The sequence below is a fragment of the Lepisma saccharinum genome, chromosome 13 (genome assembly GCF_977018435.1).
Source record: "Lepisma saccharinum chromosome 13, izLepSacc3.1, whole genome shotgun sequence".
In the NCBI taxonomy this organism is placed as follows: Eukaryota; Metazoa; Arthropoda; class Insecta; order Zygentoma; family Lepismatidae; genus Lepisma; species Lepisma saccharinum.
In genome coordinates, this window is record NC_139241.1 from 60,552,622 (window position 1) to 60,569,687 (window position 17,066).

At 36.8% G+C, this 17,066-nt stretch overlaps 1 protein-coding gene across 3 annotated transcripts in view; it reads left to right on the forward strand.

Annotated features, from left to right (window-relative positions):
• LOC145997339 (uncharacterized) overlaps window positions 1-17,066 on the forward strand; it is a 71,062-nt gene that overhangs the window by 45,497 nt on the left and 8,499 nt on the right. For 2 of the 3 annotated variants that reach the window (XM_083134285.1, XM_083134286.1), the window contains 2 exons: window positions 1,882-2,529; window positions 16,601-16,744. In XM_083134285.1, coding sequence (XP_082990411.1) covers window positions 1,882-2,529; window positions 16,601-16,744 — 792 coding nt within the window. The remainder of the gene's footprint in view (window positions 1-1,881; window positions 2,530-16,600; window positions 16,745-17,066) is intronic. The other variant, XM_083134287.1, reaches the window with a different exon arrangement.

Here is a 17,066-nt window from a genome sequence, read left to right on the forward strand (position 1 = left end):
CGTTGCAGAAATGGGTAGCTTTTTTCCGATTAATTTCAAAGGCTCACTGTCTTCATTCACTAAGGGTACGGCATCTGGAGTGGAGATCTCGTACCCTTAGTGAATGAAGGCACTGAGCCTTCGAAATTAATCTCGAAAAAAGCTACCCAATTCTGCAACTTGGAGACACGAATCTTTAACATACGGAAAACTGGTATGTAACAGGAAAAATTCAACAATAACATATTAATTTTTCTGGATAGATGAACATGTTGATTGTGAAAAAAGTTCCAGATTTTGGCAATACTCTTCTTGTTCTTGCAAATGATTAATTTTGAAGGTTCTATATTTTTAACTAGTGTAAGATATGACTTCATATTTGGAGAATGAAAGATAAGATACACAGAAGCAAATTATTTACTATTTCTATGCAACCGAATTATAAAGGTTCTATTAATTTTGGTAGCCCCTGCCAGCATCCACAGAGGAACTTGTTTCACTGCTTGTCCAGTTTCTGTTCACATTGTTTCCCTGCAGGTTAACTGCGAACCAGCAAAGCAGTGAAACAAGTTTCCATGTGGATGGTGGTGGAGGCCACCAAAATTGATAGGACCTTCATAATCAAGTTGCACAAAAAAGTTATTTGCTTCTCTGTATTTATTATTAGCAAGTTATGATGTTGATAAAGACTGTGGACCTTCAAAAATTAATTGGTCTCAAGAACAAGAGGATCAATGGGGAAACATGGAACTTTTTCTACACAGTATTTTCACCATGTTTACTGCACCACATGTTGATGTTATTGTGCAATGTTACCTATATTACAGAAGCGAGCAGGGTTAATGTTAAAAGAAGTCACAGGTAGCATTCAAAAGCTCATGTATGAATATGGCAAGTGCCTCTGTTGTTTCGGAAACTACGTCGAAGAGTACAGAGTAGCGCATGAAATGTTGCACCATTTGTTTTATGTGTAAGTCCCAAATTCTTCAGAGCACTGGTACGGAAGTGCAAATTGCTGTAATGGATAGCATTTCGAACATGACTCTCCTAGAACCTGCCTCCATGGTGGAGGTATTGCACAGTGGTTCAAATCCCACTTTAAACTGTAGGTCCAGTCCCGATTAGCCTATCTGTGCATAAAGTGGACTTAAAACAATAACTCAACTAACTTGCACATCTTCAGTGTTTTCAGGTGTATTGGTAATGCTGCACAGTCGTTCGGATCCCACTTGAAACTGTAGTTCCAGTTTTGGTTATGCTAAAAACAAAAAGTTGACTTGCGTGTATAAACACAAGCAAGTAACTTGATTCATAGGTAAAATTCCCCGTGCACTTTGCACCATGCCATGGGGCATTTAAAAGGGGATGTGGGGGTAGGGCCCCATACATTGTATCGGCCTCAGCCATGTTGGAGATTATGTGATCAGCACCATGCTCTGGCTGCCTTTACCACCCAGGTACCCATTTAGTTGAGGCTGGGTGAGCCCCAGAGTTGCTTTATGTGGGGACAAGGCTGGAAAATTTCCAACGTTAGATCACCCACTCTGGGAATCAAACCTGAGTATCCTGTGTGCCAATCAGATGCCATACCAACTAGACCACAGCGGCTCCTAACTTGATTCATATTGTCGGCAAATCAACAAGGAGGGTCATGTTCAGAATGTTATCCTTTAAAACAATATTCCAAGCTATAGTGATTATTTCTGTCCCAGTCTTCTGAAGAATAAAACAAATGGTTTTGTGCACCACCGTGTAATTTAGGCATGCCAAACACGTAATAAACACTTGTTACCTTGCTGCGTCCACCCTCCACAGTTGACTGATAGTGGGTTTCCAAATAGCCCTTGTACATGGTGAGAGAATGCAGGGAGAAAAGTGATGTTTGTTCTGCCTTCTTTGCAGATGTATGGCACGAAGCCCCACCAGCTGAAGCCATACAAGTGCTCGGTATGTGGGAAGGCCTATGCATCAAGTACGTATTTGTCCCAGCACAAAAGGATCCATGTCGGAGTTAAGCCGTACGAATGCATGAGCTGTCAGCGGAGGTTCACGCAGCTTAGCCACCTCCAGCAACACAATAGGGTGCACACTGGGGAACGCCCCTACAAGTGCTACTACCCCGAGTGCGGGAAAGCCTTTTCCCAGCTGAGCAACCTCCGCGTCCACTCCCGCTCTCTACACATGTCGCAGCAGCATTCCCAGGTGCACCTGAGCGTTAAGCCGTACCAGTGCGACATCTGCCAGCGGAGATTCACTCAGCTGAGCCACCTGCAGCAGCACACGAGAACCCACACGGGGGAAAAGCCGTACCGCTGCCTCTACCCGTTCTGCGGGAAGGCGTTCGCGCAGCTCAGCCACCTCCAGGTGCACTCCCGAACGCACCAGACAGACAAGCCCTTCAAGTGCACGGACTGTTACAAGTGCTTTGCCCTAAGAGAGCAGCTTGACGAGCACATGGCAACCCATGTGAAGACGCACATTTGCCATCAGTGCGGCAAGGGCTACACCAAGGAAACCTATCTTGTCAAGCACTTGCAGAAACACGATGAGGTATTGACCAGTGACAAAATACCCACCAAAAGTAAAAACCAGGAAGTAGAGTAGTCAGTAGGGAAATAAAGCTCAGCTGTCCAACGTAAGATATTTATTTATGAGATAAGAAGGGGGTTAATGGTAATTTCAGGTTCCAACTTCCTGCTTACAAAACACTACTGTGTCTGCTACATTTTCTTCGTCGATATGAACTGTAATTACTAGGGCTGAGCTGATGTTGATGTATCATTATCGGCTGATATCAGTGGTATCAGTTGGAAGTTAGTTGCCGATACCTTTCCGAGGTTTTCATCTTCCACAGGGTCTGTGCAACATTTTTGCATTATCCTGGAAAGTTTGCAAAATTAGAAGTTTTCATTTATTTTTCACCAACATTGTGCGAAAAAACATTGATTTTTGATATACCTACCAGGTATTTTAATATTTTGATGCAATTCTTGAATATTTTAAAGCAAGTTGTTGCATATATTCGAGTGAAATACTTACACAGTAATATTAACATTTTGAAAAATGTTTAATTGTTACAATTTTCAAGCATTGGCATCTGTATAGGTGGGAATCAGTGTGGTATTGGCTCAGCCCAAATAATTACTCTTCATTTTTAAAAAATACAGCCACAAAGAAAAATAGGTGGGGATTGGGGATATAAAAGGACAAGTTTTGAAAGAAAAAGTACAAGCTGTTCCTCACTCCTATTCATGTTTAAAAAAAAAAGGCCAGGGGGTCATTTTTCCAATACAAACTAAGCTTATCAACACTGCGAAGGCATAAGTAAAGTTGGCTGCATATTGAAAAGTCCACTGACAGTTTTTGCTGTGATGTTATGTGTGCTTGTGTGTGTGTTTCTTATGACTGTGCAAGATGCAATTTGAAAGACTGCTATATTCAACTGTGATGTAAAAGGCTTGATTGCTTAAGATGCAAGATATCATAAACTGCTTTCTCCATGTTAATTCTGTAGCTTGTTGTTTTGCTAATAAACTGCTTTACTAGTCAATAAAATGTAACATTTCTCTTTTGTTGCACAAAGCTTGCATGATTGCATTCTGGTTGTTTGCATGTAGACTTGCATGTTGGGCTAGAATGTAGTGTGTTTACTGTATATTAGCATTAAACTTTTTAAAGAAACACACAAATGGACCTATGCTTAATTTAAAAGAAAACAAAAGATGGCTTGTCTATTTGGTGCTTTGTTGTTGTGTTTTAAAACTAGACTTGCTTATTAACTGCAAAATATTGAAAATCACTAGTAATGTTGTTTAACCTGACATGTACTTCAAAATCTGTATTCTCCTATCTAGACATTAATGATTATAATTTATGGGTGTAATTATTTGCAGAAGTTAATTTGGTCACATTCAACTGCAAGCATACAAACACTTATTTATTCATTTGGTTGTTGTTTTGGCTAATGTCTTTTTATTTCTGATTTACAAAGAATAATAATTCTACATCCAGATACTCATCAATATAAAGTGCTCATGGCCTTGCAAAAGAGTTACTTAATGCAAGATTCACATGTATACAAGGTAATTTAAGTTCAACATTATATATGGTGCACATTGTATTTTCATTATGGTAGGTTGTGTGATGTCATGAATAAATTGATTTACATGCTTTACAAAGACATGCATGTTGAGCCAAAGTTTAGTGGTAATGAACAGACATGCAATCTGACTGGGGTGTATATGTAGCTGCTTTGGTTGACAAGCACATTGAGAATCAACTTGGCAATATTGCCACCAAAGGTTCCAGGTTCGTGTCCTGTCGTGAGCATGGTGATCCTTTGTAAGGGTACAACTATATGTAATCACCATTTCATCGTTATTGTCACAATTAGCCAAAAGTAGCAGCGAATTGTAGTCATAAGAAACAATGAGGCATGTATGAATTTATGCTAGGGTTCCTATCCTTGCCTGGGTGTTCTTTGTGAGTATCCCTTCGTCGATTTCATCATATCATCACTCATCCTCTTTGTTGCATTTAGCTAAAAGTGGCAGAAAAGCAACACTAAATAACAAAACCCAAAAAATCCTAAGTACTGTTGCCAATTACTTTCATCTGGAAAAGTTCAAAATTTGCCTCAATGTGTATGTCAGTAGCAAACATTAGGAGTATTAATTATCAAATGATAAAATATTACTGCTACGTTGGGAAATTGCTGATAACTGATTTGATGTTCCAATGAATTGCCTGTTATTGTATCATCTTGTTACTGTTCTGATGAACATAAGATAAGGTCAAAACTTTAATTAGTTAAAGGTTCTTGTTTGAAAGAAAACTAACCAAGGTCATGGTCACATAGATTAACTTGTTTGCCTCTTTTGATGTCTCACATGAACATGATTCAACATGGTCTGAAATGCAAAGTTGCTATTTTTGCCTCCTTTTAACGTTCTTCACAATTCGTGTTCACTACCTTTTCTGTATTGGACAAACACTCCAGCCTGGGTTGTTCTTCCTTCATCCCCTAGATGCAGTTTCGTATAAAAATTGCATATTGCTCCATGCTGTGGCACATTTTCAAGCTTTCTACAGGTGTTCATGTACATCTGACACCCAGAGGGAAACCTGTCGGCGCTACATCCCTAAGACCGCAAGTAATGAATGGGGCAAATTTTTTCCATTCATGTACCCCAGCCTCCAAGAAGAAACACCCAGCATATATTTTTTTGTGTTTGTGTTACAAGAATGAAAGGTGTGAGATGACAATGTGGAGTTCCTTCTACCTTCCTAAATGTTTTAAATGCTCAGATATTTTTAATATTACAGGGGTCATCCAGACAATAAGTTCCATTTGCCCATTAAAGAAACGTAAAATGTAGTGGAACAAAGACCTTTGTTGCTCACTGGGAGAATTGCTGTACTGCACCATCTCTGAACATGTTAATAATAATGCCATCGCTATATCTTTTACTCAGGTTTATGTAAAGACAATAGCATACAAGTGGCACATATTGTTATCTACCAATGTCATTTGGTAACCTGACCACAGGTGTGCGTACACAGAAATGGCCCATACTTAGGCAGATGCAAGACTCGCACTCAGTCAGCCATGGAACATTGTTCAGTTCAGACATGAGTCACAACAGTGGAGGCATTCATTCAAACAGGTTGCTAGCAGGAGACGTAGTGGACACTGCACTGGGAAGCATCAGGATTATACCTCCTCCGAACTGGAGACTGGTTCTGCAATCCTCATTGGTGCTGATTGCCCTGAGCCAGCTAATGTTCCAATGTGTATCATGCTGTGGAAATCTTTTTTTTTACTTTCTTGATATGTTAGTGTTACTGTCAGCTGAAAAAATCTAATCAGCTTGGTCTTTTTCAAACTTCACTGGACACCTGTTGGTCCTTGAATATGGAGAAATGACAACAACCAATTCAATTTAGAAGCTATCTTCTAAATCCTTCCTGTAGAGTCCATGGAAATTTCAATGCCTTCTGGAAGCTCTGGGAACCTGGAAATAGACGCAGGTGCTGGTGCAGATGCACTAAAGTATCCAGATAGCTCCGCATTGTTGACTTGACTGGCTTCTTGGTGTGATCCATTATTAGTTCCATTCTGGATTGTCAAAGAACAGTTATTGTTGAGCTTTAACTTCTTATCGATTCTTGATTTGGTTTGGTTTGATTTTGTGTTTTAAGTCCACTTTGTGCACAGTAAGGCTAATCAGGACTGGACCTACAGTTTATAGTGGGATCCGAACCACTATGTGCCTCCACCAGGTATCGAACCCGGGACCCCTAGTTATCGATTCTTGAGAACTTTAACTGGATTGTTAGGAAAATGATTTGCAAGGATTTAAAATCTATATAGAAAATACTGCTAGATGAAGGCCCTACTTTTAAAGAACAAGTCAAAAAGTTAGCATACAAAGGAAACATGTGTCTTGGAACTGTTGTATCCATTGTTTAAAAATGCCACATTAACAACTAGAAACAGAATGATGCTTTTCAATGTTCTAATCAGAACAGTGCTGACTAATGCAAGCGTGATCTGGCAGTATAGCGCATCTTCACATCAAAGATCGCTAAAAAGTGTGCAAAATAAAGTGCTAAGAGTAATATCTGGTGCTGATCAATTTGTTCACAACCTGCAAAATCACGAAATACTGGACCAAGATATGTCGTACGACTACATGCCATGCAAAAGTATAAAGTTTTGGGCAACAGTCACATCATATCAACCCAACCACCAGTAAAGGGATCCTAGAAGGTGGATTTATAAAATGCCGAGTCTAGATTAACTAAAGAATAAGAAATACACAAAGCTGCAAATAGCATAAGACAATGCATACTACAACCAGCTTAATGGATCACAAACACAAGTCGAGCAGCGTATTCGCTGGATAGTATTCAGATGGTGACAGTCGCAATACCAGGTTCAATTTACAACAATAAATTGAATAAACCACTTGGGACAAGGGCAGAAGAAATACAAAGGCAAATACATATAATAAAATAGAAATGATCAGGGTCTAGCTACTTAGCCTAATTCTAGTATAATAACTCCTACAATGTTAAATGTCCTATTAGCATGACAGTAGTATGAAAGGCCACAAATAAAAAATCTAGAAGGCAGGGTAACAAATGTTGCCGAAACTTCAACAAAAATGCAAAACCACCATGATTACTCCTGTCCTGTAAATGTTGACAGTTGCCTTATGAAACTTGTTGCACTGAAAAGATAAATTTTTCCGGTTTCATATGAACAGGAACGGGAATTAAACGAGGCATAGCTACTTGTAATAATTGTTATGGTCAATGTGTTATATAACTTCTCAAAGTATACCAATCAGTCTGAACTGTAAGGTGTTTTCCTTGATAGCTAACTAAAACTAATCTTGTCTCTCCCAGCCTATCACAGTATTCTTTATTTATTTATTTATTATTATTATTATTATAGTAGATGAGTATACATATCCTCCCTGATTGCATAATAGTTAATGTCATTGATTTTTTCTCATGGTACACATTGGTATACCATACTGGCACCTTTTCCTCATAGCTCAGAATTAATAATTCATTGTGTTGATGAAATAAATATATATAAAAATATGTACAAATATAGGATCTTAAATGAATGTTTCATGCTATTTATAGTAGCTGTAATTATCATTTACGTCGTAATAGCAAACTGGTATACGGATTAGGGTGACCATACATCCCGTTTTGACTGGGACAGTCCCGTTTCAGAAGCATGTCCATGTCGTCCCCATATTACATAAAAAGCACTATTTGTCTCGTTTCATAAAAGTCTAGGAGTTAGCTTCAAAACCAAGTCTAAATTTGAGAGGCAGTTCTTGACTAAAAATTTTTAAATTATTTAATAATTTTTTAGCATGAAGAGTCTTAAAAAGAATGAATTCCTACTTCTTGGCACAAACTCAAGAGACAAATCTCGCGTTGTGCGTCAGACATATGGGGTAAGTTTTTCGGGGAGTTTATGAACAGTTGGTGACAGTGGCGGCAAGGTGCCAAAATGGTGGGGGAAGACAGTACATTTCCCTTCGTAGATAAGATTTAGCATGGTGGGGGGGCAAAAGTTACGAAAACTGGGGGGGGGGGCAACTGCCCCCCTAATCCCCGCCACTGGTTGGTGAAGAATAAAGCTGTTCTCAAGAAGATTTATTCTTCTGATAAATACTTCTGGCATTCCTCAATTTCAGAGTTGGTCTAACATCAAAGGTTGATCGGAAGGGACCAGGAACATACCGAGATTAATTGACAACGGGAGATTACATTTCATTTATTTATGATGTACCATTTATGTGATCCATATTTTAATAAATAATAATAATGCGTTAATAACAATTTTATAATTAGGCCTAACCGATTTTTCAGGAGAGGGGTAAAGTGACCTCCTGGGGATGTCCTGTTTTTGGGTCAAATATTACGGTCACCCTAATACGGATAGTACCAGAACTTTTTCTGTTAGGGAAAAAGTCCCTGGTTTAAGGTTGTTACCTAATTACAAAGGGGTGTGGGTTCAATTCCTGATAGGATGGGGGTAAGATTTATTTTAAGTACACTTTATGCCCAGTTAGGCTAATTAGAAAAGTAGGGGAGGGGCATGAGGGGGATACTTTGGATTCCTTTTGAAATGTAGGTCCAGTTGTAAGTAAGTAAGTAAAAGAAGTGGGGTCAAATGTAGCTTCAATGGTTGGGGTCTAACAAATATTGGCCTCTTCCTCAAATAAAAGTATTTCACAACATATGACCTGAAGAATAGAAAGGAAGGGAACTGCATACATTAAAAAATTGGTCGTGAATTTTGGAGATTTTTTTTATAAATGGTTAATACCGATTAATATATCTTACCCCTAATTAGAATAATGGAAGTTAACTGAAAAAGGTAGCTCTTGAATTATTACAATTTTTCTGCATATATGATACCATATAGTCAGAATTGTTATTTCACTCTGTGAGATTGGTAAATGCTAAAGATCATGAAGGTAAAATAATTTTTGATAAAAAAGCGTAATGCATGCATATTATTACTTGTTCTGTATGCAACTGTGGGAGTATTTCTGTGGTAGTGAATTTTGTGGAATGCGGACGACTGTGTTTAAACCTGAAAAGAAAGATGATTTCACTTTCCAACTTTTTTAGATGTGTTGCTTTGCTGCTTTTTCGCTTTTCACCAGTCAGTATTGGCTTGTGCATGTTGTAGATGTGGAATGCTTCCCGCAATACTTCAGTTTCAAAGTCACATGTGTTTTGCTTCAGAACTTAGGTTTATAAGCATCATCACTAGTTGTTCATCAGAATTTAAGTACAGTCATCCCAAGTTTCTGAACCCTTACCTCAAGCATTGGGTTCTGCAGGAATTGAGGTTCAAAAGAAATCTTAGTGTGTGTTCAAATACTTTTATGCCAGACATAGTATGTGTGGACTTCACAGCAATAACAGTATCTCTGCTAGGTTCAGTTGCCTGTGTTATAAAATCTCTAAAGTGAGAGACCTAGTTTATTAGTAACAAGATGTTTGTCTATCTTAAGTAGTTTATTAAAACGAAGTTTCAATTTGAAAGTAGTGTATTTTGTGGATTTAAGATGTGAATTATTGTAGGTATCTGTGAGGCTAAATTTATGAATGGATGAATCCTGAAAGAATTGATGTTTGTGTTTGTGATCCAATATTATCATATATTATCAGTTTGCCTCATAATATGTCAGCAGTAAAAAAAAGTAAACAAAGAAAAATTTATGATGCTAGATATAAAGATACGGAAGTGGAAGTTGACCATTGTCTGTAAATCCATGTCCTCCAGCATCTTGTTGTCACAGGCTAGAGCATAGCAAGTGCATCATCCACTGATTATTGGGATCTTGATACTGTACGTGAAAGCCCAGTCATTCTTCTGACCAGAAAACTTAATACATAATAAATGTGGTATATGCAGGTTTGCCTAGTTATGTAATGGCTTAGTGTAGTGTGTGTATAGTTTAATCAACGAACTCAAGAGTTGACTGACTACATATAGACATTCTGTCAGCAAAACCAGAGCCTTATATGAGTCACAATTGTATTCCCAGTTTCTAGAACTCCTTAACTTTTGCATTCCCAGTTTCTAGAACTCCTTAACTTTTTCATTCCCAGTTTCTAGAACTTCATAACTTTTGCATTCCCAGTTTCTAGAACCTCTTAACTTTTGCATTCCCAGTTTCTATAGTTTCTTAACTATTGCATTCCCAGTTTATATAACTCATTATTTTTGCATCCACTTCTAATAAAACTTAAGCTTTTACATTCCCAATTTCTAAAATTCCATGTTTGCATTCCTAGTTTCAAAAATGCCATGATTTTTAGACTTCTAACTTTGGGCATGACAAAGTCCAACATGCTTCTATCCTGCCCTGCTTGTGCAAGGAAAAATGGGGCGGAGGGGAAGCCTGACTTAACCAATTACTGAGTGAGCATTGACAGTACTTTTCAAATTCTGGTGACTCTGTTCTTGAAATAACCACTTCTCTTTCCCCTTTCTGCCATATGAAGACTCATTTGAATGTTCCATAAGGACTTCCTATTTCTGCACTGCATCTTCTTAAAGCCAACCTCATTAACAAAAATCAATCAAATCAAGCATCTTCTTACTGGATCTTTGGCCTCTGCCAACAAAGTTGTTTTGGGAAATTCCTCTTCTTTCAGAAATCCACTTAGGCATTCCAAATTAAGAATAAAAGTATACATGTGTTTAAAAGTCCTTACAGAGCATCAGGGGTGCCCACAGGGGGGATTTATGTACGTCATGGGAATTATTGGGAGGGGACAACATTTTATAGTTTAACTACGAATTCTATATATATTCACACAAAAATGGGGGGAGGGGTTGATCATTTCGTTTGATTGACTTGTTGTTGATTTTTAATTATGGTTATTACGTACAGTTTTTCTACCTTCCTGTTGGTGATCGCGAAGATCGGGTTGAAATGAAACATTACCTCTTATGCCTTTAGAATCGGTTTTTTGAAGGGCAAGGTTAGTCAAGCAGACAAACTGTTAAGAATTAGGTTCAGTACCCTAACAATGACAGTGAGCCTGAGCAGTTTTGTACGTTTTATGTGAGCAAACATAAAAGTCAGAAGTGCTTTTTCTCTCTTTAGTCTTTTAAACTTCAACTGCAATGAAAGGTTTCGATTGTTGGCTTCTGTGCCAGTGGTAAACAATGTCTGGTGTTTTATTTGTGGTAGTTCCGAGTCTGCTCAGATCTTCCGTCATGCGAACTTCAGTTTTAGTGTTGGATGATTTCAGGAACGTTTTGTTTCACTTGTACGAGGGCCACTATTTATATTTTGAGCCTTGGCAACACTGATTGAAGTTAGGCGCGATTTGACGTTTGCACGGAATCGTCTGGCATTATTGACCATAACGTACTTCAAATGTTTTGTCAATAGCTTGATTTGTGTTGTTCATGTTGCCTTGGAGATTGCACGACAACAATAAAATGGAATTAACTCGTGAACATTTTCGTGCGATGATTTTTTACGATTTTCGACGTGGATTATCAAGACAAGAGTGCATCGATCAACTTACTTCCACATTTGGCGATGAAGCCCCATCCTTTGCCACTGTGAAACGCTGGTATAACGAATTTAATCATGGCCGCCATTCGCTCACCGACGAGATTTGCGAAGGTCGTCCAAAATCAGTTGTTCAAGAAAACATTGATGCCGTGCAAAACCTAATACTGCAAGATCGTCATGTGACATACTGTGAGATTGAGGCAACCATAGGCATTAGTTCCACCAGCATATATAAAATATTACATGATCATTTAGCTGTGAGAAAGGTGCTCGCGTCAATTGGTGCAAACAAATGCTCAATAAATACAATCGTGGTGCTTCAAAAGACGTATATAAGATTGTAACATGTGACGAATCATGGATATATGCATATGAGCCGGAACGTAAACAGCAGTCGACTGTATGGGTGTTTGAAGATGAACCCAATCCAACAAAAGTTGTTTGCGCTCGAAGCACATCGAAACAAATGGTCGCCTGTTTTTTCGGGAAAACTGGTCATGTGGCAACTGTGCCTTTAGAGGAACATAGAACGGTCAACTCTGAATGGTACACAACAATTTGTTTGCCAGAGGTCTTTGGTCAAATACGGAAAACAAACAAAAGCCGTCGGATCATTCTTCATCAAGACAATGCCAGCTGTCACACATCTCGTCTAACAACAGACTTTATGAACAGTCAAAAAATCGAATTGATGGGTCATCGTGGACAACGATTTTCGTCGGCGGAAGATGCCGTTGATGCGTTCAAAAACCATATTATGGAGGTGTCTCAAGAAGATTGGAAAAACTGCTTTGACAAATGGTTCGAACGAATGCAAAAGTGTATCGACCATAAAGGAGAATACTTCGAAAAACAATAAAGCAGTTTTCAATGCCAAATTCCTGTTTTTTCATTGTTAGGCTCAAAATATAAGTAGTGACCCTCGTATGTGTTCCTGTGCTTGTAAAGTACTGTCAGTTTTTGTTGTCTAAAGCTCATGAATTTCGAAAAAAAATAAATTAAAAAATGAAATCAAATTATTGACATTCAAACAAAAATCAATTACAGCCTGTTTATCCAAATTATATTTGTGTGTGTGTATATGTGGGGGGGGGGGTATGTTGAACAATTCTTTTGGGGGGATTTTGATGAATGACTTTGGGGGAATGGGCATCCCTGCAGAGCATTCAAATGAATCTTCACATGGCTTGTTTTTCCTCTTGTCTAGATGTACCAGTGATGTAGCCCTATTTTTTGTCACTACAAAAGCAAACTGCATGAGGATTCACTTAAGAGCTATAAAGGAAATCCTTATATGTGTAGTTTTTCAGAATTTGAAATATTATGGATCTCAAAAGCAAGGGAATTTTCAATACTAGTTTGCTGACACAGGCCAAAGTACCAACATCCTCCTTAAGGCCTTAGCATTTACTTTGTCAACATATTGTTTTAAATGGATTATCTTATGGTATTTGCAAGTCACAAAAAAATATCTGTTTACTTGCTTCAATCCCTTTAAAGATTTAGCCTTATATTGAATTTGGTGCATATATCCAACAATCAGATACACCTACACCAATTATAACATAGCAGCTGATAAATGAGTTAGAAGTAACAACTTTCCATGAAGTTTTATTGTGCTCTAGGTGTTTATAAATGTGATATGCACTCTTCATTGGAACTTGACATACAATGCAGTTTTTGTGTTAATTCAAAATTAATCCAACAGTATTAGAATTCTTATATTATGCTAGAAATCTCAGCACCTAGGCCCCTTCTCGGGGATGGAATGAATTCCTTAACTAATGCATTGAAATGGTTTAAAAGGTAAGAAAGATTAGAATTAAGATAAAAGTAAGTCACCATGGAAGTTGAAAAGTGTTTTAACTACAGAATCTAATTCCTTCCCATCCTTGAGGAAGAACCTGAGGTTTCCCAAAATTTGGTTGAAAACAAGACACTCGCTGCTATTTACTAAGGAACAACATGTTGCATGAAATATCTACTTAAGTCATATTAGTTTTTCTTGTATGTACGCATTGCTTGCATGATAAAATTATTTTCCTGTAGTTTACAGAACGGAAGAAAGAGCATATAAGGTTGGGAAAAAAAGTTCATGGTTTCAAGATCTGGTTGAAAGAAAACGACATTTTCTTAATAAAATCGGACAAGGAAAATAAACCTGTCCTTATCCGAATTAAGGACTATAAAGAAAAAATGGAAGAATGTTTCAAATTAAACAATTTCACAGAAACCTCTCGAAACCCTATAACTAAAATAATAAATGAGGTAAAGAAAGTAATTGAAAGCAGTATCACGATACCAAGAGAAATGAAGAAAAAACTCATTGTCAAAAATTCAACCCTGCCGATTGCCTTTGGACTACCAAAAACTCACAAACCGGGAACTCCAATACGACCCATCATTGCAACTTTCACACATCCTGCATACAAACTATCCAAATATTTAGTTGAAAGACTTGCTATAATTACACAACAAACACCATTCAGTGTTAAAAATGCATATGAAGTGAAACAGAAACTAAAAAATATTGTTTGGAATAGTGAGTATCGTATTGCAAGTTTTGATGTTGAAAATTTATATCCTAGTGTCCCAATAGAAGGTGCCACAGATGCATTACACAGATGGCTTATTGAGATGAAGGTTAACCCAGTAGAATCATGGGAAATGGTTCGATGGTTTACTGTATGTGCAAATTACAATTACTTTATATTTGATGGCAAAATCTATCAGCAAAGTAATGGTCTATCAATGGGAAACCCAGTATCCGGAATCATCTCCAGCATTTTCCTTCATTACATAGAATCTCCAATTGTTAATGCGATAGGTGCGGATATCAAACTCTACATCAGATATGTAGATGATGTGCTAATTATTGCTAAAAATGAGAACACCATCATGGACGTATTTAAATCGTTAAATGAATCACATCGTCGCATAAAATTCACTTGCGAACCCATGAATAACAATGTAATTTCTTTCCTTGATCTGCAAATTAAGACAACTGACTCAACAATTCAAACATCAGTCCATAGAAAAAAATTAGCGGGGGAAAAATACATCCATGCCAAATCAGAACATTCGCGTATAACAATGGATAACATATTTTTAAATTTTTTCCTGAGAGCACAAAGACTATGTTCTAATAACGAGGATATCAAAAATGAAGAAGAAAGGCTCTTTAATATAGCAAAAGAAAATGGCTTTCACACTAACAGAATAAACCAAATCAAAAAACAAGTCGCAAGAAAACTAAAGGAAAAGAGAAATACAGACAAAGATGAAAAACCTGTTGAAAAGAAATTTGTGTGCATTCCATTCCACAAGGGATTCTCACATAAAATTGCAAAAATTTTTAGAAGTTTTAATTTCAAAATTGTTTTCAAATCACCAAGAAGTTTGGAATGTACATTTAATGAATTCAAAATGAGGAACTCGCTACCAGATGTGGAAACCACAGGAATATATAATATAAGTTGTTCATGTTCAAAAGATTATGTGGGACAAACAGCAAGGAAAATGGCAATAAGATGGCACGAACACGATTTGGACATTATAAATCTAAACCCAAGAACAGGTTTGTCAACTCATATCATCGAAGAGAAGCATTTGATTAAAAAGAGAAGGGTTTTAAAAAGATTAACGGGAAACACAGAGTTGAATGTCTGGGAAGCCTCGTTCATTGCAGAAGAACACTGGAATAAATTAAATAATGAAAATGGTAACATAGATCCAGTGTGGAGTTTTCTTTTTCACAAATGGAGTAAGCCACCATCTTTAAAATTTAATGTAACAGAAAACATCAAGAGACTTTGTGAAAACAATGATGAATTTGAATTACCTGATGATATTTGGGATTCATAATTTTAAAAAATCTAAAATAAAAATAAAATAGACTGTTTTTTTCACAGTTAAGTTGCTATATTACAACAATGTAACATTGACAACATCCATTATATAACAGATTCTTTTTGTTTAAAAAATTACTAACCATTGTTATAACTGTATCTTTAGTCAAAATGAAAATAAATGTCTGATGAAAGGAGCGTGTGTTCTCCTGAAACGTCACAAAGGAAAAAACTGTTTTTCTTATGCTTGTAATAACCGTAAACTACAGGAAAATAATTAAGTCATATTGCATACATAATTGTTCATGGTAATGTAAACTTTAAATGGAGTAAGTTCTCATTATAGTATTTATTTTTAAATATAATTATTATCAGTGTAAAGGGTATTAATGAATATTTGACTAGTAGTTGAGACTGGTAAGGCTTTCAAGTGAATCTTGAGTGTCATTATTATATCTTGTAGAATGAGGCATGACAATAGAAATTAATCCGTCTAACAAAAAAAGTGTGATATTTCATTCACTTATTGATAACGGTAAAAACTACTTAAAATGTATTAAAATTTTCCCCAAGAATTTTCGTTTGAGAAATTGTAGTGATTAATTATAACTGTGAACACTACAGTTAAGTTTAGTAATTACTTAAGTAATTGTGTGCAGAATGTGAAAAGATGGAAATAGTGGGAAAGCTGGATAATCTTAAAGTTGAAGGTAACCGAAAACAAACATTTTGTCTTCCTATTTCTTTCACTTTTGTATGTCAATTATGGACTCAAACTTAGATTATTTCGTATTCAGTATTTTAACAAAGCTTTATCTTATGTTTGTTTGGAGACATTTAGTTGAAATTGAAAGTATTTTAATTTATTCCGAAGATTAGCACAATTCATTATTTCTGCTGTCATGAACTGTGAGTAATATATCATGAAATTTGCAAAACAAATTATTTCAATGCAGGATTTTATTTAAGATTGTTCATTTCAATCATGCTTATCATTTTATATACTGTAATATCTCCTTCAGTAGGTTTGTATTGTTCATTTACATGAACTTGATTTAAGTTGTATGAATGTATAGTTATTTGTAGTAATAAAGGTAAGGTTATTTTAAGGAAAAACTTCGTGAATGATGAGGAATGCATTATGGTGTGTTTGTGTGGGATGGCAGCGTTCTATTTGTCTTAATTTTTCAGCATGTACAGGACGGCATGTTTTGCCTCTCTTCCCAAGCAAATGATTCTAATGTTTCTCAGGCAGTCCCGTCAGTTGACACACAGTGCACGGTCTGCTGCCCATCTGAATCGGTGGATAAGAAGTACCCTCAGATTTCTGACAAGGTACTTACACCCAGAGTGTGGCATAATTTCTATTGAAACCCAAGAAAATTTGAATGGCAGCACATTTCAAAACACAGTTTTAGTGTTTCAGCCTTCTAGGTGGAATATAATTAACAACTTGTTAGCTATCTTTTTTTTTAACTACGATTGTCATCTTGAGAGATGTTGAAAGAAATTAAAATATTTCCTGTGGCAGTACAGGCTTGTTCATCAAGTGAATTAAAAAAAAATACGAGGATGAGTAGTTAAGTTTTTATGAGAAACAATAGAGCTCCCATGTAGGTAAATGGTTAGCAGTACACCTGAACCAATACCACTTTGG